At 36.3% G+C, this 23,839-nt stretch overlaps 2 protein-coding genes across 2 annotated transcripts; one reads left to right on the top strand and one right to left on the bottom strand.

The window, feature by feature from the left end:
- The first annotated feature begins 931 nt into the window (after positions 1-931).
- On the top strand, positions 932-6,159 carry LOC139118461 (ferroptosis suppressor protein 1-like). The gene is made up of 6 exons (XM_070681755.1): positions 932-1,209; positions 2,487-2,746; positions 3,165-3,366; positions 3,712-3,864; positions 4,464-4,664; positions 5,713-6,159. The coding sequence occupies exons 1-6, from the start codon at positions 1,029-1,031 to the stop codon at positions 5,907-5,909; spliced, it is 1,194 nt and encodes a 397-aa protein (XP_070537856.1). The 5' UTR covers positions 932-1,028; the 3' UTR covers positions 5,910-6,159.
- A 2,448-nt stretch (positions 6,160-8,607) lies between these two features.
- On the bottom strand, positions 8,608-23,660 carry LOC139118462 (ferroptosis suppressor protein 1-like). Its single transcript, XM_070681756.1, has 8 exons — positions 23,499-23,660; positions 17,088-17,282; positions 15,999-16,240; positions 14,863-15,067; positions 14,027-14,182; positions 13,018-13,218; positions 9,955-12,183; positions 8,608-9,913 (listed from the first exon to the last, which is right to left on the bottom strand). The coding sequence occupies exons 2-7, from the start codon at positions 17,269-17,271 to the stop codon at positions 12,023-12,025; spliced, it is 1,149 nt and encodes a 382-aa protein (XP_070537857.1). The 5' UTR covers positions 17,272-17,282; positions 23,499-23,660; the 3' UTR covers positions 8,608-9,913; positions 9,955-12,022.
- Between the last annotated feature and the right edge of the window lie 179 nt (positions 23,661-23,839).

Genomic DNA, 23,839 nt, shown 5'->3' with positions numbered 1-23,839 from the left:
GCGTGTTCTGTACCTGGGGGTCAATGGTATTAGTCAGCAAAATGTTTACTCGCAACCACGGTCCCAGCAGAACGTCTACGTTATGACGTATCGTACGACGTTGTATTTACACAAAAAAGGAAGAGTAGTTGACCCCGGGGGTTGACCTCAGCCAGACGACACAGTCTGCTGCAAATCAGCTTTATACGTCATTCCAGTCATCCAAGTTAATGCCTTCGCACTCTGTCAAATCACCTATGTGTGTAACGATATCGATATTGGTATGTAACATGGTGATCACTGCCAATGGTAGAGACACATCGCAGCGACGCAAAAAATGTTTTGCAGTCTTGACATGCTTGGGGTACATAGTAGAAGTCCCACACAACATGCAAAGAAACGTAAAAGTAACCTTGAAGATTGTGGTACCGGGTTGTCTTGAAAGTTAAAGAGGGCGTTAAACGTCGCTGTTAAAAGTTAATGTACAATCAATACCAGGAACATTTTAATAAATCAAGCACAGCGCAACAGTGTCATTGGCAAGTTCAACTACTGATGTGGTATCGAATCGAGTGGGCGGGATCCAAGATCGGCATTGATGAAATTAATCAATTTTACAATATAGACGAAGCACTTTTTGTGAATGCCTCGCAGGTGGATGCGCAGAGAGAGAGAGAGAGAGAGAGAGAGAGAGGAGAGAGAGAGAGAGAGAGAGAGAGAGAGAGAGAGAGAGAGAGAGAGATGGCAATGTCATAACCTGTGAATTCTTCGCAACTATGATGATCAGATAGACCTACTTTAAAGCCGGTACCATGGCAACAGCGCGTTACTATGGAGACGGCTTCCACTGACAGTACTCCGACCAAGAACAACAAACCGGAGAGCGCAAGGTCGAGACAATTTTACATATTTCGCTTTATATTTATATCTGTGCTTTCCATTTTAAGGAGAAATAGAGCAGTTGGCATTAATTCGTGTCTGGCATGGGAAAACAATATCAGTGATTGCTATCCTGGTACATATTCGGCCTCTTCGTTCCACACTGCACCATGGGAAACTCCTCGTCGTCATCACCGCTCCCACAGGACCTTCACGTCGTCATAGTTGGAGGCGGACCTGCCGGCCTGAAGGTGGCGTTAATGCTGAAAGGGAAGTGTCCATTTACGTTGATTGACGGACGAGACGGTATCCATAACAATGTTGCAGCATTGCGGGCTTCCGTGCAAGCAGGTAAGCTTTTTGAGGTCCGTTGATTGTTGAAAAGTGACTTGACTACTGTAATTAAAAACACAATAATCATTCTTCTTCCAAATCATAGTTGTATATTTTTGCTACACTCCCGTGATATATTATTTTAATCCCGGCACGGGTAGCTCCACAAGGAACCGTCCGCGTAAAGTGGAAAGCATGAGTGGCGCTAAAATGATGCCTGACTGAACAAATTTGTTCGACGAATTTCTTGAGTAAGATAACAAATAGGGCTAACAAACCTGTGCTATTTTTCACAAACAGGGAATTTCAATGAAAATTTTATGACATTGGCTTCCAAGTCGATGTGCGTACGTCGCATGGGATATGAAATATACAACACATATTCTTTCCAGGAAATGAATTCGCTTTGTAATGCACGAAAACAAAATTCAAAATCAGCGAAAATACAAGTGGTATGAAATTGAAAGGAATCAATGAAGAAATAGTAATCACTAGTGAATTTTAAGGGTCTTAGTAAAGTAAATTAAGATAGTAAATTAATAAAAGAAGAATATTCCAGCTGTATTTTATGTGTTGTACTACTTTTTGGACGTGGGTTTTAAATGTGTTTTTGTATAGGATAAAGCCAGAGTACGAGGGCTCTTCTGGTATATAAAGTCCAACCCAACGATAAAATGTCGAGGCCGCAGGCCGAGACATTTTATCGTAGGGTTGGACTTTATACCAGAAGAGCCCGAGTACGAGGGTTTTATCCGACTTAAAAACTTTCGCCCCTAACTGATATATTTTCGTTTTCAATGTGTTTACGTCAACCGTCCCCTTTGTCAATGTAACATGTTTAGGATATGAATTAAAACTTTTATTTGTGAAATAGCCTTCCAATGTAATGGAACATCCTATAAATGCCCTAGGGCACATTATATAAATGCCCTAGGGCACAGCAGATTTTGTGTTGCAGCTGGTTTCCACTGTGTTACCAAATTTGAATATTAAAACGTACCAGATGTCTACAGAATATGACATGTTCACTTTTGATTGGACAGTACTTTACTACGGCGCTGTCATTCGTTTCTGGAATTTGGTGACCAAGGCTTTATGAGTAAATAAAACACCCTGAATTGAGCACTCTGATTGGTCAATCAACAGTAGATAGTTTTTAATTGCTGTTAGTACTGTCTTTAGAAAAACTGTATATTTCTCTATAAATGTCCTCAAACAGCGTATTTAAATCCTCGCTTTGTCGTTAGTTTAAAAAAAAAACGAAATTCGATTTCACTGTTCTTGAAATCGGCCAGGTTTTGCAGACTATACTTTCATACCGTTCAGCCAGATGCTCAGCGCTGACAACTTCAAACGAGGTCTGGTTACCAGCATCGATGTTAGGGGCAAGAAAGTGAAAGTTGCAACCCATGGCAACCAGGATGACGAGGAAGAGGAGATCCAGTACACACACTTGGTCCTAGCAACGGGAAGCAGCGTACCGTTTCCAGGGAAACTTCCTCTAGATGTTAGTATTGAGGAAGGCATCGCCATGTATGAAAAACAGTATCAAGAGGTAAATATAGATAATGACTAATGTAATTTACCCGTCCAGTTCAGACAAACTTCGAGAATATTGTTTCGATGTTATTTCCAAAATATGTAAAAGCTATAAACACAATCATTCATCAACTTGAGAAAATGCAACTCTTCTTATGTTATATTGTGCGTTTTGCGTAATGTGAGATAAATTCATGTATATTATCTTTCAAATGTATCGATTTTAAATCGATTTTTGTTGCCGGTAGGTACGAATAGAATACATGCAAGTAACGGCAATTATTTTTATACCAAATTAAGTCATGCAACTTTATATTAATAACAAGAATGGTCGTTAGGGTCAAATATCACAAAGAAATAAGTGGCACATTCGAGTAGAGAAAATTACGCCACAGCTAAGCATATGGGAAACCTTGTCATTTGCTCGTTTTCAGATTAGAGCCGCCAGTAGTATAGTCGTCATCGGTGGGGGCGCTGTTGGAGTTGAGCTCGCCGGAGAGATCAAAACTGAATTCGTAGAGAAAGACGTGACGCTTGTCCACTCAGCAAAGATACTGATTTCGCCGGACCTCAGCGACAAAGTTGTGAAAGACGCTCGAAAACAACTGGAGCGACTGGGTGTCAAGTTAATACTAGGTTTGAAATTTTCAGTTTTATTTACACTGGCTTATTGTTGGCAGATTTATAAACAACATACCGGTACGGTGTCAAGAAAGTTACTCTTTAAAAAATAAGAAAACTGACAATCCGTTGCACTGACCCTAAAAATAGAGCAACCAAGTTTGAATGTAAAATATTTTCAAGTTCATTCCATACATTATCTGACAGATCAGAAAATCTACTAATTCAACAAAAATTTTTATTAATCACGAAGGAGAAGAAAATGCTATTGTTCTACAGCATGATATTATGCAAATCGTATCAAAAGTTGATTGTCCCCTCAAGACGTTTCAAAGATGATCCTCTGCTTCACATTCTCAGGTGAAAAAGTTTCTGGTTTGGATGAGATACCCGAGCATAGGACAGACGAGAAGTTCACAGTGAGAACAGATAGAGGGGCAGAGATTCAGGCAGATTTGGTGTTCCGCTGCACTGGGAATCAAACAAATTCTGCAGCCTATGCTGATGCTCTTTGTAAGGATTCTCTAAGTTCTCATACATATCATTTTCGTCCACTGTGGCCATTTTGATGAAAATAATTTACATATTAACAGATATCGCTAGTTATCTCCAAACTGCAATTTTACATTTAGTTGGAGATATTATAGTAAGCAGATGTCAGTTTCAGTCATACCTATCTCCACTTAATTGCACAGTCTTGAAACCTAATTCTTGAAAGCTATCTATAGAGATACTTGACTAATCATTAACATCTATGGTCTGACTGCTGTGACACGATATTGACACATAGCTTATGATACGTACCAGAAACCCAGTAGAATATGTGTAGTTTTCAATCAACGTAATAGGAATCAGACCGTTTATACTTTTTAGACTGCTGAAACATTGACATTGAATGTTACGCCAAGGTAATGATAATGACGATGCCATTAATACGCAAATGAAAGACAACATAAATTACTGTAATCTCATCTGAAGTTTAGTTAAACAAGCTGTTTGCATGCTGTTGCATAAATTTTCCCGATGTGAAGACACTCACACCATCCATTCAAAAAGTTCCCATATACGAAAGTGCAAATGATAAAAAAGCTTTTGAATATTTTCATACGAAGGTAACTCGATGAACGACAAAGGTCAGCTGAAGGTCAATGGATACTTTGAGGTGGAGGGCTGCGCAAATGTCTTTGCCATTGGCGATTGCTGCGATATGAATGAAACAAAGATGTCATACCGGGCTGCCTTGAATGCTGAATCTTTTGTGCAAAATCTGATCCGGGAATATCAGGGCAAAGTGCGGAAACCATACACACCGAGTGAGTATTATGATGTTTGCTGCTGTTCATCCTCAGTTTTATCCACAGGCGCTCGTTAGCTGGATAGTCTCGCTAAGTAGATCGATTTTCGGATCGATCTATCGATCCCATAGTCGATATGCCAGTGGCGGGCATATCGACTACGGGATCGATAGATCGATCCGAAAATCGAGCTTCTTAGCAGACTACCCAGCTAACGAGTGCCTGTGGTTTTATCACATATACTTGGACAATCAATTGTTCATGTATTACAGGGAGAGGGGTATGAAATTGGCCGAGGAGGGCAGTAGATGTGATACTACGACACCGTGTTGCTATGTAACATTTTTCCAGGGTCATTTATTTGTAATGAAAGTCGCTTTTAAGCTGATAAAAAACCCCAAGAAAAGATATGCTCCACTTTTCTGCAAATGCACCAGAATTCACTGAGATAGGTTTGATACTGTCTGATCATCATCCGGTCTGCACGGCTTGTTTTAGTCAGTGTGGCACAGTCTCCAGAACCAAACCGTTGTTTCCAGAGAAGTTGCAGTGTTGATGTGTTCTCTACAAGGAAGAGTTTAAAAGAGGCTGAAATATACAAAATATGTACTGTGCCGAGAGATTTATTGGGTTTCACATTTACTCAAAGCATTTTCAATATTTTCAACAATATTCTTATTTCATATCTTTCAAGCTATCCTATGAAAACAAATAAAAGTTATTTTCAGTGTTGCATTAAAATCACTCAGAAGTCACTAAGGAAACAATCGTTTTGATAAGAGAGACCCTAATTCTATGGCTTTAAGAATTTTCTAAGTCTTGGGTATTATTTGCTTTTGATTTTTCACTATATTGCCCAAAAAAGTGACATTCAGTTTTCACTTATTTTTGCAAGAATTAAATAGACGCCTTTATTCTATTTTTATGGAAAACAAATTTTCACAAATGTATGAAAACAGAGAACACATAATTTGTTTATTGACAATAAATTAGTTTACATGCAGAAATTATTGTTTGCATGCAGTTTTCCTCAATGTTGCTCTGTGTCATCAACCTTGATTGACAGGGGGACCGGTGATGCTGGTATCAATAGGTCGCAATGGAGGAGTCTTCCAAATCAGTTCGTTGACCTTTGGAGCATTTGCAACCAAGACTGTCAAGAGCAAGGACATGTTCGTTGGAAGATTTTTCAAGGATCGTGGACTGAAAGCACCGAAGATACCAACAGTAAACAAAGACAAATCAGAATTGAAAGACATGTGAAATACTTGGAAAATGTAAACAAGCTGTTAATTGGCAGTTTTATATTTACTCTGTGCATTATCATTGGCTTACGAAATTATATAGGTGTGTTTGTTTTTTGGCATTCTAAATTTTTTGTTTCATCATTGCAGAGCAAGTGTGAAAAGTGAAATCACTTTGAACATGTAATGGATAAAGCATGCCTTGAGAGAGAATGCCTTAAACTTTTGCTCAAACTGTCCTCGGTGAAACTTTCAACCATTCTTGTAGCAAATAAAGGATAAAGCAAGGATCACAGTGCAAAGTAAAGGGGAAGTTCACCAAGGATGATTTTTACATATGTGCTAGCTTTGTGGTCACTTACCCCGGAAACTGAAAGCTATTTTCGCCATTTATAACTTGCACGATTTTACAAAACCGATAGAAATAGTACAGGAAGTTGCCCATGTAATTTGAATCATGGGAAAAAGCGCCAAGCTTGGAGCTTGCATAATGTGATATGGAAGGCACCATTTTCCCATGGGTATGGCATTGTCCACTCACCCAGGCTCAAACCAGGCTGTGCGTATTAACATAACTTTTGTTTATACTGAGTATCCTTGCATAAACGGTGAATCACTTATAATAAACTGTCCACTGTCAGATTTTGTGTTGCTGTTTACTACTGTACTACTGTGAGTGGACAATGTGGGGGCCATACCCATCCGAAGATGGTCCCTTCCATATCACATGATGCAAGCTCCAAGCTTGGGGCTTTTTCCCATGATTCAAATTACATGGGCAACTCTATCTGTACTATTTTTATCATTTTCATAGAAAATCGGGCGAGTTATAAATGGTGAAAATAGCTTTTCTGGGGTAAATGACCACAGAGCTACCACATATGTAAAAATCATCCTTGGTGAACTTCCCTTTAACATTACCAATATTTGCAATAAAAAATGGCCACTATCCCTGTTTTAACTCTATGGGAAAAAATAAAATTTTTGATTTTCAAAAAATAAGAGACCAAATATCTGTCCTGAGCCGCATTCTACCTTAATGTATGCAAAAGGTGTTCATAAGCATTGTGGGAAGTATTAATTGCTCAAAAAAGACATCATTAATGTTACATAATCATAGAATACAGTGCTCTATATATAACTATCAGTGAGTTTTCTTCAGATACCAATCTTCATCTAGCTCACACTGACAGCTTTAATCTAGCCGCCCATGTTGAACTGAATTACATACCATAGAGGGCATAAGTTGGAAAGATTTGAACTGTACATAACCTTTAGAGATTCAGTAATTTAAAGAAGATATTTTTCATTAAATATTTGATTTTTTTTCTCTCTCTTTGTGCAAACCGAATCTCAATACAATGGATGAAGAACTTTATTGGTTCAGTTTTCAGATGTATATAAGTTGTATATGTTGAAGATCACTGTCTGATTGTATGAACACTGTGAACTTGATCAAAATTGATGAATTTCTGTTTGTCTATTTTTTGACCTGTGTTTTTATTCACATTTGAAGGATGATTTCTTGGTCTCCTGAGTGATTTTATCAGTATAGTGTGCAATTCATGCTACCACAAATAGCTTCTGTGTTGTGCTGGGGGGGCAAACGTAATTAAGTTGATTTGTATAGTGGGTAAAAAAGTCTACTTTTGACCACAGGAAGAGTTTTTTGATAGTTATCTCATAAATACTTCTATAATCTCATAAATAATTTTAACACAAATGTAATTGCTGTCATGGCAAAAAGTTCTGTTTGTTCTGAAAACTAGCTAAACTCATTCATCTTTTCATCTTTTTAAGCATTTCTTGCATTAAATTCCTGTATAACCTTAAACTTTATTTTCACTTCTGTATTCTTGTTTAACAATAGAAAGCCACCATATTGAAAATATGCTTGGCTGCCTAAGACTTTAATGACTCAGGTGGCAAAATTGTACTTAAGATACTGAAAACTGTAGGCTAATGTTAAAACTCTGACAAAAGTCTTCATGAGTGAGGCAACATGTCTTAAACTCTCTTGATTTTAATTAAAATACGTTATAATCAAATTACCAAATCCAAAAACACAGTATCCTAGTACTAGATTCTGAATACTTGGTATTCTAAGACACAAGTAACATGGAAAAGTTGTTTCCTAGTTCTATTAGTCAGAAATATCAACTGCTTTATAGAAACATTAAATTGCAATAAATTGTGCATGAATAATTTAATATAGTCTATCATCAATGAGCATTTAAACAAGACAGGCAGCTGTCAATTAATAAACATCCGTTTCAGTTATGTAACGAATATCAAACCAAGGTTTTCTGATCATTACAGCCAATGTTCATCCACTATATATGCTACTGGTAGTTGTTGGTAAAATATTTAAGATTGAAAATATTTTTTAATTTCTTCATCATGCAGTTGTTTGCGAAAGTAAAGAAAGGACACAGCTGAAGTACACATCATGATCTCCCTGATGAAGAACAGTCATTTATGATTAAAGGGCCCTCTATGAATCACTAGGATTATGTTTATTTACAGACTGCTCAGAGTGGGCCCAGCATTTCTCAGTTTTGCACTTATTACTGAGGCAGCAGAATGCATTTCTCATTGGTGATGCGTCTATCTTCAAAGATGACGTGTAATTGGTCAATTGTTTGGCACTGGTAGTGACCATTTACACATAACCTACGGTAATTGTTGTTACAGCACACAAAACACAACCATCCTGGTTAAATTCTATTATCATTTATTTCAGTAACCCACTGAACATCACTACAGATAAAATAAACCATTGAAATATTCTAAAACATATATACCAACCTTTCTGACAACAGTAAATATTATAAAAAGTATAAACTTTTATTAATATGGCACAGCGTGATTAAAATAGGAAATACTTTAGGTACTCTGTTTTGATGGGGAATGCTGACCTCTGAGCGATAAAATTACATTTATGTTTACTGGCAGGCTGAATGTACAGATGAACAGAAGAAATCTTCAAAGTAGCTAAATATGATAAAAAGTCACTTATAAACCTGTTACATTCCAGGAACAATTTGCTGTCATTGGGGTCACAAGTTCAAAGTTCAGTGACAAAGTTGACTATCAGTCATGAATACATAGATCAGCAATAGTAACAGGAAGAATTGCATTGCTATAGCTATGAAGATTAGCTGCATGTACATGTATAGTGCACATCATAAACACACTGTACACACAATACACACATGAATGTGACTGTATGAGTTTGTCATCTACTGGTATGTTTTTGTAAGGGCAGATTTTCAGCAAGAATGGCAAAATTTGTTTTCCATAGGTCATCTGCATTGAGGATTGTCATCTGTGTAGTATGGAATTGTCTGTAATAAACTGGTTTCACTTTATTGCGTGACTCAAGCAGATAGCCCAAAAAAGTTTCAGTATTTGGCACCGATATTAAAAGAGTAATTGAAAACAAACAAATCAATGAAAATACTGGTACTCTCCCAGTAGATTTCAAAGTGTCACATTTGTACATATTCTTTAGAAGCTGGAACTTCTAATATATTTTTCAATATAATTTTATAATACTGAGAACATAACAATTCTTGCTGTAAATAGCACGGTGCACCATTGGACTGATTTCATAATCATTCACTCTTTAAGTGTGTTTTTCTGAAATAAAACTAATTTACAATGTCAATAAATGTCAACATTACAAACCATGTACCAGGCTTGGCTGATAAGCCCAAGTCAAGCCTTTTTAACCATGATTTACTGAATATTATATCATACCAGTATATTGATGGCGCAAATACAGCGATCTGATTGGTCGAGATGCGAAAGGAACCGTGGTCTATTGGCGATATACAACGGCTGGCATACGTGCTAGCTCTCAGCTTGAGGAAAATACCTTGTATGATGTTCAACGCCAAAATGTCAATATACTGTTATGATATAATAGCAATAAATCACACCCAGCGAAGGTATACCACTCGATTTTGACCATTTACGACATATATGCACTCGCTATTGCTCGTGCATATATGTCGTGAACTGGTCAAAATCGCTGGGTGTGCTTTATTGCGTAATTATACAGAAATGGTTTCAGAAATGTGTACAGGAAGAAATCATATCCCTGGTAGCTGGTATGAGAAACAAATGTGTGATGCAGAAGTTATCAAAACTACAGCTTCTGTTCCCCAAATATACGTTAACATAAATATGTTGAAATTTATAAAATGGCTATGTTACTGGTAATGCCATGGCAACCATATCAAACATTGATCAAAAGTATTTTCCTGAAAAGTATACTGACTTGCGAATGTACTTGTTGCTGTTTTCACTACAGATGATATCATGCATTTTTTGACAATACAATATATGGCAATATCATGCATGAAATATTTGGCACATTGAAAGTAGCAAAAGCTGGCAAAAAATCGCTTATCTGGAGAAATATTTCCATTGTTTGCTGTGAACATTGGGGAATGCAAGTTGTTCCCAAATTCAAAACTTTGCATGATTTTTCCTGATTTGTGTTCTCGATACTGAAAGTGAGTACTTTACAGTTGCTTTGAGGAAAGTTCCAACAAAAGGTCAAAAACTGTCAGTTTCAAGGTGCATTCTACCTTAATATTGGCATCTTGAAAGGAAAACCCATTGAGTTGGCCATTAACACATACCAGAATTAATGATAATCTGAAGGTTGGATGAGAAATTGGAGGAAAAACAGATGAATTAGAATCATACTCTTCAGAAAATTAGTGATTGTACATTCAAATTTTCAAACATGGGTAAATTGTCAAAGGACCGGCAGCTTTGTATCTTATATTTCAGTCTTCGCCTCCTAAACGACTTCAAAAAATTTTAAAAATTGATAGTTATATGCAGGAATATATTGTATATCTATTGGAAATGCTACTATCCACTTTCAAATGTGTACAACCTTAAAATTCTTCAAATTATCTGCATTATACTTAAAAATTCCTACTTACGAAAAAGGAATAGATTTTCAGGCCAATAGAAAAGATACAGTCCTTTAAAACTGTCCTTTAAAAAGATATAGTCCTTTAAAACTGTTTACAATCTTAGAAGACACAAGGATCTAAGACCAAAAGCCACCATAAATAAGACATTAATTGTATCAAGTAGTTTAGCAATTAACCAATGACACTAGTTTAGCAATGGAGACACTGATTATGTTCATTCTGCAGACTTCCCTGGAGGGAAGGGCGCTGACTGAAGCTCGATTAGGCATTCCGTATGGAATAGCGCCCTCTTTAGTCTGAAAATGCACTTTATTGAACTCAGATTTCCTCAGCTCATATGCAGAAATTGCAACACAACACTAACAAGTAAAGTCAGCCCATGTTTAACTTTACTGGCCACCTAGTCAGTTAAAACTATGCAAAAAGTGAGATTTTTGCATGATTCCTTGGCTGCTGATTGTTCCTCAATGGTAAATATTAAAATGACTTAGATTTAACTTTTTCTTTCATTTATATTAGTGTCATCAAAGACAGAATTTGAACCATGCCAAGGTCAAATTGTGTCATTATGACCATGTTCATGTCAAATCTCATCATTCTAATCATTTGGTATCAATTCAAACCAATCAGGCTGACCCATCCTGCATGGGAGGAAAGCTGCATAAAATCTTTCAAAATTCTGCAAGAAAATGCTGGTAATATGCTACTTTGGCCATAGTCACTCAACGAGAATGATTGACAATTTGAGTTTTGATTGTTCCTTTAGAATTTCTTAAAGTATCATTCTATTACAGATGATGTACAGTATGCAGAGTGTCTCTGCCAATCTGAACTACTGTCAAAGAAAAACCTTGTAACACCTTGTCTCTATACTAACTCAAACTGACTGATACTCACCACCTGGTAATATCAGTGCCTGTAGTAATTTTCACAACACTGCAATCTGTAAGCAATTCGAACCAACTCTTTTGTTTTGATATAAGATTTACCTATCACAGTTTGTGGTAATAAAAATGTCTTCCAAAAATCCCACAATAAAGAAACAAGTTGTCCTATACACTTATAGTCTCTTGCAATTTGAAGATTTGTACTGATACAAATTTAGTACATCTTAAAACCCTTTAAAACATTACTAAAATAAATAAAACAAAACATTTCATGTTTTTCTGTCTGATTACTTGACTTCTGGGACTGGCTGTCCCATTTTCTTCCAAGTCATTGGAACAAAGACTTCTTTGGACTTGATACGCTTGGCGATGAAACTTCCGATGACATATCCACCTGTTGTCATGATACCATTATTACGACCACATGACAATGCCATAAAGAAACCACCTGTTACAAGACAGAAAGTGGAATGCCATCAAGTTCAAAAGTCTCATCCCTGTCGCTGCCATGGTTTTGTTCAATTCTATTGTCTTTGATGGCAAAGTTGTACCTTTATGTAGGAAAGTTGGGTGGAAGGTCATATTGTGATTAGAGTGCAAAGACACAAACCCATTGTACCGCTATATATATGTATTTGCCAAATCTGCTAAAGAATACAATAGGCTTGCTTAACATTTGAAACAGACAGGAATAACCTTTCACCTCAGATTCTCAGTAAACAGGTCTACACTTATTGATAACAATGGGTCTTGGCCAAACCATGGTGGTGAAAGGGTTAAATGATATTCCTTTCTTAGCATGTTGAACAGGGAACAGTTGTGGTTGATACACTATACTTCAGATTGGTAGGTTATTGGCTGATGACCAAATGGTGATATTTATCTGATAGAGGAGTGGTAAATATACATAGAAAATCATTCATAGTAGCTGTGACTGTACATGTAAGGAAGCTGAGACGTGAGTGTAATAATTATACTTTGCATAGACACAAGATTCAATACAATGTGTATTAAGTATTGAACACCTGTACTATCTGGAAACCTGAGTATTACGGATGCATAGATGCAATTAACAAAGCTTTCACTGCACTGAAACTGAAGATAGTGTTCTAATCTCTTCAAATTACTCTCCCCTACGATCAAATTGAAAAGTGCTTATTACTTAAAATAAGCAATAAAAATTTCTGAAAAATTGTTTGTTTCATGGATTTTTCACAAGTCGAAATTTGTGTTTATTATTCATCATTATCTATGGGGCTTTCTTTAGTCCGGTTTCACTTACCTGGCTTATACGGTTTGAGTTCTTTGCCAGCAGCTTCATTTTCAAGATTTTTGGTCACAGCATCAGCGTGTACACCAGCGTTGTATGCAAGTTTTGTCTCCTTCACATCAGCGCAGTCTCCGATGGCATAGATGTTTTTATGACCGTTCACCTGGAGGAACTCGTTGACCTTGAGACGACCGTTGGTGTCCATCTTGTCACCTGAAAATGTAATGGCAACCGTTGTTGGTCAAAGTACTTCACTGAGTGAAGTCAGTTTCTGAGCAACATACATGTAACTACACTTCAAGGTCTCTTTACTCAGATATTTGAATATACAGTATTGATTTACCAGTTCTCATTGAATTAAATTGATAAAATACTGGTTTACATATGTGATGGTTTTTAATAATAGATATGTATAAAAAATACAGAAATTTAGTATTCTATCAGCTACTTTGAACATATATTTTTGACACATGTATCAGAAATATATTCTTGCAAATATGTTGCATCGCTGCTACCATAGCGCTGATTGCAATTTCAGGTTTGTTACTGAATATATCTGCATGTGCGCAACTTCGGACACTACTGCTTGAGATTTGGACAAATGTCATTGTTTGCATGTGTGACTGTTATTACAACTTTCTAGTCTGAGCCATACATTAGTGTGACTTTTAGTATCCATTATAACACCAGCAAGTTTTATTTTCGTCATTCTTGCGGGAAATGTGGACAAATATTCATTTTTGCATATAAATGAAAGACAAATGACGTCATTTGTGATCAGCGCTATTGCTGTAATCTCTTCAGTATCTTTACCCTTTGAACCCGGCTCGGAAAAAAAATGTCTGTGTGACATCATAGGTCACCAGGGGTCAGGTGCAATGGGTTAACCCTTTCAGGCCTGGCTTTCTGTTAACTTACCAGAACTACTCCTATATATAGGGGTTTAGGCCTGAAGGGTTAATATCATAGAATTATTGTGTAGGTGGTCGTGTTGCATACTACAGACTACAGCAATTCATACCTAAGCTTGTCCCATATGCAGTAGTGTTTGTTTTGAGACCAGTACACGGGAGAACCAAATTAGCTTCAATTTCTTGGCCTTTGTCAGTCCTGACAGTAGTGAGTGTGTTGGTGGTGTAACCAAGCGGCAATGACTTCAGATTGCTGACTCTCTCACCTATGTATAAACAAAGCAAATGACAGGTTGCTTTTGGTGTAACTTCTTCTACAGATACACACAGCACACTGTGAATATTTCTACTAACGGTAGAATGCCTCTCAGGAACAGACATCCAGACTCAAATTTTTACAATACTTTTCTGATCTACTAATTAGGTTGGCTCATTTCGAAGCTCTTAGAGTAAAATATCACATTTTCAGACTTCTTTTCATGAAAATCTAACATTCAGTTCCTTCCCATAGGGTTAAATCAGGGATGGCGGCCATTTTGATATTCAAATATCTGCAAATCAAATGCAGTTTATTTTTCTGGTGCCAAATTTTTAGATGGTGACCCCTGATTTTTCTTCTTGATATCAGAGAGCCAACACCATGATATAAGAAAATTCATCTTTGCAAAGCATATCATAAACATGTTTCAAAAATTGTTTTGATTTCTAAAAAGATAACTTGTCTACTACAGGCTTACTCAGACAATCCTTAAAAAATTTAAATTTTCTTCCGAATTCAGATAAGAGGGAATCATTACTTTCCTTGATCATCATCCATTTCTAATTTTATACACTAACATACTAGCAGAAACTTGATGAAGTCATTTGTGTTATTAAAATATTTCTCACTTTTTATGAAATATGATTACACTCGGCTGACCAAACAGACAGTGTTGCTGATATTCACCTAGTACTAAATTTACACCCAAGTCTTTCAGCTGCCCTTTCAAAGTACTTTGAAATTTCTCATTGGTCATTGGATCTGCAATTTTGTCATGTGGGTGAATCAGAGTGACTTTCTTCTTTCCAGCGTAGTCTGTAGCAATCTCCCCTGCCAGTTCAACACCAACAGGACCACCACCAACCACCACAACATTCTCAGCATCTGCAATCTGATGAAAATTTTAAGTGTGAGGTAACCTTGAGTATGAAGTATGGAGAATCAAAGGTGGCACTCACTGTGTTTATATAGTCCTGAATGCAATTATCAATTCCCTGGTTGACCAGAAGTAACATCTAAATAAGCCCAAAATGAACTCTACCATGCATAAAACAACTCAAACATGAAAGCGAACTGAAAATGTTATTAATACAACCCTGCTTTCAGTATTTTATTCCTAGTTATTATGTAACAGCCGAGAACACTTAATAAAAACCCAAACTCCCTGTCATGTATTCCAAACAGTTGATAATAGTAAATTTCCACAGAAAAAAGTTGGTAATTCCAATATTTCATAGTACGGTTAATATGCCTTGGGAAAAAATTGAGAATTTGTTCATAAACACTGTAGCTGAGTTGGCAATACCAAATGTGTTGTGCTCAGGGAATGCAACGTACTGTTGGATATTATATACATGCCGTTTTCATGCAGTAGTTTTTAATTGACCATTGGCAATGCAGGAACTACACGTACTGTACTGTCTACATTAAGTTGCAACACTATCAAGTGTAATGATCGTCCAGGTGGTAATGTCAGTCAATGACAAAAAAATTAATGTTTCAAAAGTTGAAATATTATGATTAATTAAAGGAGGTCACATAGTCAAAACAACACATACATCACACATCCACACCGCAAACTGTTCAGAATGCATAATTTGCAAGTGTTGTTTATGTGGATCTCATGCTGTTGTTTTGACTATGTATGACCTACCAGACAATGTTTCAACTTTTACAGCGTTGATTTCTTCATGATTGTGTTGGTAACTCCCTAATTTGGACAGTGTGGCTAGATCCCAAATTGCCAACTGTTTGATGCTAACTGCTGTAAGAATCATGTGTATAGTCTGAAATGATGATTACCATATGATGATTAAATTCACCTCTTTGGCTATCCCAGCATACATCTTTCCTGCTTCTTCCATGCTGATGTTCATTGGCGATGTAAGTTTCCCGGGAAATGGCCCGGCACTTCCAGTGGCAATGACCAGATGTGTGTATGGGATCTTTTCACCATTTTCCAGAGTGACACAGTTGTTGTCTGGATCAATCGCCGTCACTAAACCACGCTTGAAGTTATCGCCAAATGATTTTTTATAGGGTATGAGGGTCTTTAATACAAAACCTGGAAAAAATGTGTGAATATAGAGTGATAAAAGTGGAACAGCGGGATCAGAACAGAACAGTAGTGATGTTAGTGAGCAAGAGAGAAAGAAAAAGATTTTCAACTGTTATAGAATCTCACCTAAACCGTATATCCAATCAAATCCCCTCTCCTTTCCTTTCCATTACTTCCTCCTTTTGTTGGTTAGTCTGAGTACATCAAATCTTTTGGTGATTTTTTCACTTTTTTGTTTTTAATGTCAACAGCAGTTTCTTGTCCAACTTTCCAGAGCATGTTGAAACAATTAACCTACTATTAACGTTGTCAACAACAGCTTGTATATGTGTGAAATGCACTGTTATAGTTTATGTTTCAATTCCAGTCTGGACCAGATATTCACATGTAAACCATGACAATGCAGTCTACACATGTACAGGTTGAGTTGACAGGCTGAATACTGTGTATATCAATGCACTTTGGGGAGTAGAACAAGAAATTGTAGTTGACATGAAATAAAAGCAACATTTTTATTAAAAACAAAACTAGTGGAAAAAACATTAAACATTAAAGGTATTGGCCTTATAAACACACCATCAATTTTGTCAAGTTTCTTTCAAACTTATACATGATTGACCTTAGATTTCTACCTCAATGAACTCTCCAAGTTATTAATCACACTTCATCTGCCTATTATTACTTCAATACTACTGAGGTAAGTTAAACAGGTATAAAAACACACATTTTTGCAATAATTGCAAATATTTCAAAGATGAATTTCACCATGGTTCCTCATGATTTCACCCGTGACGCAGCCTACTTACAGTTCTGCAAGATGTCCTGCTAGAACATTTTACCCAAACTACTTTACCTGGCTCAACAGCTGCTCTCAAAGCTCCCATATTGTGATGAAAGGCATCCTTTGGGTCAATGAGGACAACCTGACATCTGCCTTGTAAATTTCGGGCCATCTGTGCACCGCCATAGCCCCCTCCTACAATCACTGCTTTCATGTTCTCTGGAAGTGGCTGTGGCTTTGAGCTTCCAAACCCCATGCTGGCTTCTTCTGTCAGTGAGAGAAAAGATAAATTTGAGCAACAAATGAGTCAGAATTACATCAGCACTATCAGTCACCTCTGGATAAGGTAACAGCAAAATGGAAATGGACACATTAGGTTCTGAGAGTGATAAACTTATATACAAACACAGTGTATACCTATACCCATTGCATTGACACAGTACTGGCCATGTCTTGTAAAGTTACTGTCATATCTTCATTTCCAAAAGGGTTTCAGCACCATGGTTTGTCCCAAAGCCATTCATACGGTAAAGTGCTGAGTGTGGAACTGTTTACAGCGACTTTGGGGAAAATACATGTAGTTTGAAGCTGCTGAGTCAAATTTAGTTAAAAGTATAGATATAAACTTGCAGTTCACACACTTTAGTTTCATTTTATTTCAATTAAATTACAGTCCTTCAATATACCGGTAAAAATGGTAAGTTTTGAAATATCAAATTACATAATATTTTTTATTGTTCTGAATATTGGCATAGTGATACTGGTATTTTGGGAGATACCATGGATTCAGAACAAAACTTCAATGTTTTAATTAGTTACATTAAAAGAAATCAGGGATGTTATGCACGGATGAATATTTTAAAATTGCATAGATTTTGTTGTTGTTTATAAGATCTTTTATCACAAACTTTTGTCATACATCTCTGTTAATTTGCAGTTAAAATTGTCAAGAAAATTCATATGAAGTCAGGGCTCAAAATAATACCTGTCTGCCTGTCCCGGACAAGTGAAATTTGGCCTGGGACAAGTAGTTTTGAAAAGTACTTGTCCAAGTGGACAGGTAGGTTTTTTCAGCCTGCAACCATTATTTCAATCTATGACTACAGCAAATATTCATAAGTTTAAATTTATGTACCTTTTAAAATTTTGAAAATCATTATTTGGATATTTACAAGTCAGAAAAAAGTAAAAGAAGGTTCGATAATATCTAATCACTGTTTACAGGAATCAGCCATGTTGATTCATTTATAGTCCGTCTCAAATTTCTTAGATTGGGAGATTCTCAGAGCTATCTCGACACTGAGGGCGCTGTTACACCAGTTTGCATACGATACAGACATGAGTTTGTTGAATTGAATTGAAATTAGTATAGTTTGAATTCTTAGAATAAATTATGCCAGTTTGGACAGGTACTTTTCTCACTGGGACAGGTACTTTTTATTTTGACTTGTCCAGTGGACAGGTGGTTAGAAAAAGTATTTCGAGCCCTGGAAGTGTCCTAGGCATCGTGTACTGGCATTGCACTATGAAAATTAATTTATCATTGTCAATCAACATAATTTCAAATGATCAACATATTTTTAAAATATACATGTTTGTATAGAACATACATTTTTGATTAATAAGTAACATTCTTTTATCAGCTTATTGACACACAAATTGGCACACAGACCACTCTGCAGTTTAGCAAAAATTAGCCTGTCTCAAGCATAGCTACAATATTTGAAGTCGCCTTGAAGGTCGTATGTCTATTCACCATGAATATCCATTACGTCATTCCTATTTACTTTGGGTTCAGTTGTGATAACAAATATAGGAAAATGGAAACACCTGAATGGCTTCTAACACTTTCCTATGGTTGTGTTATTGTATTATGTTGATGATTATGGATTAATCCACTACTCATAGAGGGGCGAGACAGGAGAGACAAAAAAGTGCGAAAAAAACACCAAGAAATGTTCAATGATTTGATTTGCTAGCTAGTACTAGTAAGCCAATATGATATGTCAATATACCATCGTAGATACTACTAGAGCTTTGTAGGTCATTTTGACCTTTCACTGTGCCTACAGTGATGGCGTGAAATTCACAAGTGTTTGGCATGACCCTAACTGTGCCTTTTCTTTTAGCCATGCAGGAATATCTTTTGATGATCAACATGCACAACACTATAGTGTTTCCATTAATACTGTACAATTCTTTATCATATGATTCAATGAAAATAGGCATGAGGGAATCAATGTCAGGCCTGTTACACACTACATATGGAAGAATTCTTCCATATTAGAATTTAAGGGAATTTCAATTCATTTAAAAGTTATCTTAATATACATGCAGTAATACTCTGTAACACGCCTGACATTGATTCCCTCATGCCTGGTTTTAGATGATAATTAAAATAACAGAAATTTACCGATACTGCCTTTCATTGTCTGTCAAACACACATAAAGATTCCATGCCATGTCGAGTTATCACTAATATTCTCAAGAGAGGTTATTAACTTGCAGGCAAGTCTTTTAAAGTTTTCTAAAATAATGTAAGCCCTAATAATGGAAAAAGAATCTCATTAGGTGTGGGGACAGCTACTGTAAAGAGGTATGACAACTGACACAGTATTTATGCAAATGGTAAATCAGGGTCAGTGTGGAATAACAAAACACTTAGTGTGTGCTTTTAGTATGACAAATACCCGGTACTGCATACACTTCAGTGCTACCAGTACACAGCACTGCCCAAGCTGCACTCTGTACACAATGACTTGTACTCAGTCAGCTTAGGGCAAGGACCCATCAACGACAGGAAAATATTCATTCTGTTTTAAGCCATTCGGTCCATTTAAGGGAAATAAAATCCACTACATCGCCATTGCTTATTATTTATTCTGTACCTGAATTTATGGAGGAACAGTGTTTTAAGTAATGAAAGCTTGGAAGTTCACATGAAGTTTACCAGCTGTTATTAGTGGATTATGAAGCAGTATATGTCCAGATAATTTCTCTTTCTCTTCCTTTTCTAAATGTACATATTTACACAGTTTAGGAATAATTGGAATTTTCACCTGAACTGATGTGATTATATTGATAACAGGATTGTTGTTAAAAAACCCTGTGATTACATAATTGTTAATCAATTTGTTATCACAGAGATAAGAGCATGTCTGGTCTGAGTTTATCATTTTGTTGTATATTCTCACTCATATAATCATGGTCACTGCGATAGTCTGTTGTTTGTATATTCACATTTCATAAAGTTTTGCATATATTTAAAATGGCTAAAGGTGTCAGAGACTGTCCATTACTTGGAAATTATTTTTGAACTTTACAAGGTATGTTGGAGGGCAAGTCTCATGCCATTAGTCTCAGTAATTCAATCTCAAATAGAGTATATCAAAAATCAAACTAGTGTCGGTTTGATTGCTGTGATCATTTTTGTTAATATATTCTGACTCAATTGTGTCTATTACCGTAACTGTGTTGTGTTGTGTTTTCTTTCAGAGCAGACATTGATTTAGAGATGTGTAATTATAAATTTCTTACACCACCATGAAATAATAATGATGCTAATGTCCATGAGATTCTAAGCTTTACAAAGTCACATACATTTTTAACAATAAGAATTAAATACATTTATAGCATAATTAATCAGCATTGTCATATCAGAGAAAAATGTTGAAAATAATGCTGCTAAACCAGGTCTGCATTTTCAAAGACAATGTGTCACTTAATAAATTCAAACCAAGCTGTTGCTGGTAAAAGCACATTTCTAATTTAGGTTCACTAATGGTTATACATGTATATTATTTCAACTACCAGTAGACATGTGGCATTCTTTGGCAGACGTTTCAATTGAAGTTTCTTGGAAACAAATTATTGATTTGACAAGCCTAAGGCTTGGTGTTTTTGTTCTATATTTGTTTTGCACCTACATGTCTTTTAAAATTTGCCATTTTCAGAGTAGGGGTGCCAGTTAATCCTAATTTACCTGGGGGTATCAATATATGGTGTCTTGTCGCGATCAAAAAGCCTGGGCGATCAAACACAGTTCTTGCTGGGTTGATAATTTTTTTTCTACCATCAAAAGGCAAGGAATAGTTTCTTCTTGGCAACTTGACGCAAAATATCCAGTAGGCAAGTTGTGATTTTGCTGAGGTTCAGTAGGGGACAACTTCCCCTGGTGATTTTGGGTTGTGGGGAAAATTGTGGGCTATGGAAGTACAGCAGGTAATGAGTAAGATAATGTTGTCTATGGTCAAATGGTGCAATAGAAGATTTTACTGTTCAAGATGACAAATGATAAATTAATTAAATACAAACAAGCATACAAAAAACTGTTAACTGATTGCACATGCAATGTTAACAGCATGATGGATACTAGTAATGTACAAGGTTGAAAAAGGAGGGGAGAGGGGCTGTAGGAGGTTTTGCCATGGGGACAGTAGAGAGCGGAAACTGGTTGGCAAGAAGGTATATCAATGGCTGTAGAGGAGGATGAGTTGTGAACATCTTTATCCCTTTTCCTGCCAAGTCCATATTTCACCACCAGGTCAAGATGGTTAAAATTAATTGAAAACAGCATATTCCATATGGTGTATTTTAACATAATACTGTACATTTGAAGGCTGTTGAAAACATAAATACTGTAAACTTGATTTTTTTGGACTAAAGATGCTATAACATACCAAGCCAAGCGGGTGAAAATACGTCATGTTTTGGCTCAATACCGCTTTTTACTGACTTGGCTGAGGGGGAAGTAATAGTCTTAACACTGTCTGGCAGGAAAAGGGTTATAGTTGTACTTGCACACCTGACAAAATATAAAAGATAACATGAAAAAATGCAACTAACGTTGTGATATCATTGAATTGGCATTTGGCTGCCTTTGAGTATACTGGTCTGAAGGTCACAGTGACCTATTATTTACTCCATTTTAGAGACATTTTTGTCATTGATACGTATTAATGTGCTTTTAGTCTGTTTACATTTCTGTCAGGTAACCCATGCCATGACGTCAGCAATTGCTAACACATGCTTTGTTTGAACCTGACTACTGACCAAACCAAGCTGCATGGCTGTTTGCATCAGAACTCTATTCAAACCTGTCAGTAAAAACTTTTGTTACAGTCTGTGAATGCACACTATGAATAACGAAAAACACAAAAAATCTGCTAAAAATATGCCTCCATTATTAAAATTATTTTACTTTCCGAAAAGTTTTAAATCTTTTTTTTACATTACTAGCCAGTTGAATTTGAGGTGAAATGTTGAAGTCCCACCAGACATTTTGTTGACAGTTATATTTTAAAACATGGCCCTATTGCACTCTCTCACATTGATTGTTTAATGAACGTATATTTACTGTTTTGGAAGTAAGTTGGTCCAAATTATTATGTGTCTTATGCAACATTGGTCTTCTTACGTCCATAAAGGCCCTTCTTTATAAATAAAACCTGGAATATGAATGGACCCCAGTACAAAACAATGGGCATATTCCTGAAGAAAAGAGTCATCAAAATTAACTCCTGTAGTGGAAGGTAATTGTGTTTTCATTTCAAATGGAGGTCATGTTTGTGAGAGGGGTAAGGGTTCATAAATATTGAGACACGTGCCGAAGTTGTCAGCTCATCCTTGGCCATGAATGCTCATAGTCACCTCCAGTCTCAACACCCCCTACCCCCGACTTTGTTGATGCGCATATGTGTGCTTGGTACTCTGGCCCTGCAGCCTATCTCAGAAAATACTTTGGAAAAGTCACGTTGGTAAATGGCACTAAGGGTTAATTGATATTTGGACTCTCCTCCAATTTAAGATGACATTGCACATAACACAGAACAGTTTGTTAAAATCACTTAATTTTCATGAATTTGTGAACCCTATATTAAAGCAGTTGTAAGTTTTAGTTGGGTAAGAAAGAAGTGTAAATTTATGCAAATCATGTGATTTCCTGTCTTCTTTTTTCTCTTGTTGCATTCACTCAAATTTTCACATTATATTCTTTAAATACTATATATCAAAACGGCAATTTTGTTTGGCAATAACGTTCTTACATTTTGAATTAAGAGTCATTACAATTTTGCTTATTATGATTTTCAGCATTTTTGAATACGTCTTTCAACCTCTGCCACTTACAAATGAGAATAAATAATGCAAAACAAAATTGTCGTTTTTTCAACATTTCCGCTAGTATAGTATCGAATGAGATCTTAAAGTTTATAAAGTAGTATTAAGTTTTTTTACTTTAATTAACTGTTATCATAAATACCAAAATTGAGGTTTTCTACCCCAAATTTGTACTCCCTTCATATCCTTCGAGTAAATTGTTGCCATCATTACCGGTATTAAACTTTAGATTCACTGCTTTTAGAAATATATAGTATGGGGTTTCATGTCATCTTTGATAACAAATATTCTTAGGTGAATCAAATGTCAACAACACACCCATCGGTCGAAACTAAAAACCATACATTAATTTAAAGTGAGCCTCACCTTCAGTTTTCCTGCTCTCGTGAATGATATCAACTTAATTGCTCGGACTGCATGCACAGCACGGCCTGCACAATACACTTCCAGGGACAGTGAGAAGTTTGTGATACCTCTCGTATACGCACGTACGGCATGCCCCTTTGACACTTGACACATTTATGACAGGTCGATTCTATAGGGCATGCTCACAGGGGTGGATGAAGTATGCTCAACTTGCCATGAAACGATGTACTTTATTTCAAATTATTCTCGTAATTTCGTTTTAAGCATTCCGAATTACAAAAAAACCTTGAAATTGGATAAGTCTTCCTTTCTTGCGAAGGCGAAGAATTTTGAACGTGTTG

Source organism: Ptychodera flava, chromosome 19, assembly GCF_041260155.1.
Source record: "Ptychodera flava strain L36383 chromosome 19, AS_Pfla_20210202, whole genome shotgun sequence".
Lineage (NCBI taxonomy): Eukaryota > Metazoa > Hemichordata > Enteropneusta > Ptychoderidae > Ptychodera > Ptychodera flava.
This window is presented reverse-complemented; position numbering and strand designations above follow the sequence as displayed.

Excerpts from the sequence above, each read along its gene's own strand:
- LOC139118461 (XM_070681755.1), top strand. The coding sequence starts at position 1,029 with ATGGGAAACTCCTCGTCGTCATCACCGCTCCCACAGGACCTTCACGTC. Across the intron at positions 1,210-2,486 it reads GCGGGCTTCCGTGCAAGCAG|GTTTTGCAGACTATACTTTC; the intron begins GTAAGCTTTTTG and ends GAAATCGGCCAG. Across the intron at positions 3,367-3,711 it reads GGGTGTCAAGTTAATACTAG|GTGAAAAAGTTTCTGGTTTG; the intron begins GTTTGAAATTTT and ends TCACATTCTCAG.
- LOC139118462 (XM_070681756.1), bottom strand. The coding sequence starts at position 17,271 with ATGGGGTTTGGAAGCTCAAAGCCACAGCCACTTCCAGAGAACATGAAA. Across the intron at positions 16,241-17,087 it reads GAGAGCAGCTGTTGAGCCAG|GTTTTGTATTAAAGACCCTC; the intron begins GTAAAGTAGTTT and ends CATTTTTTCCAG. Across the intron at positions 13,219-14,026 it reads TGCATATGGGACAAGCTTAG|GTGACAAGATGGACACCAAC; the intron begins GTATGAATTGCT and ends TTACATTTTCAG.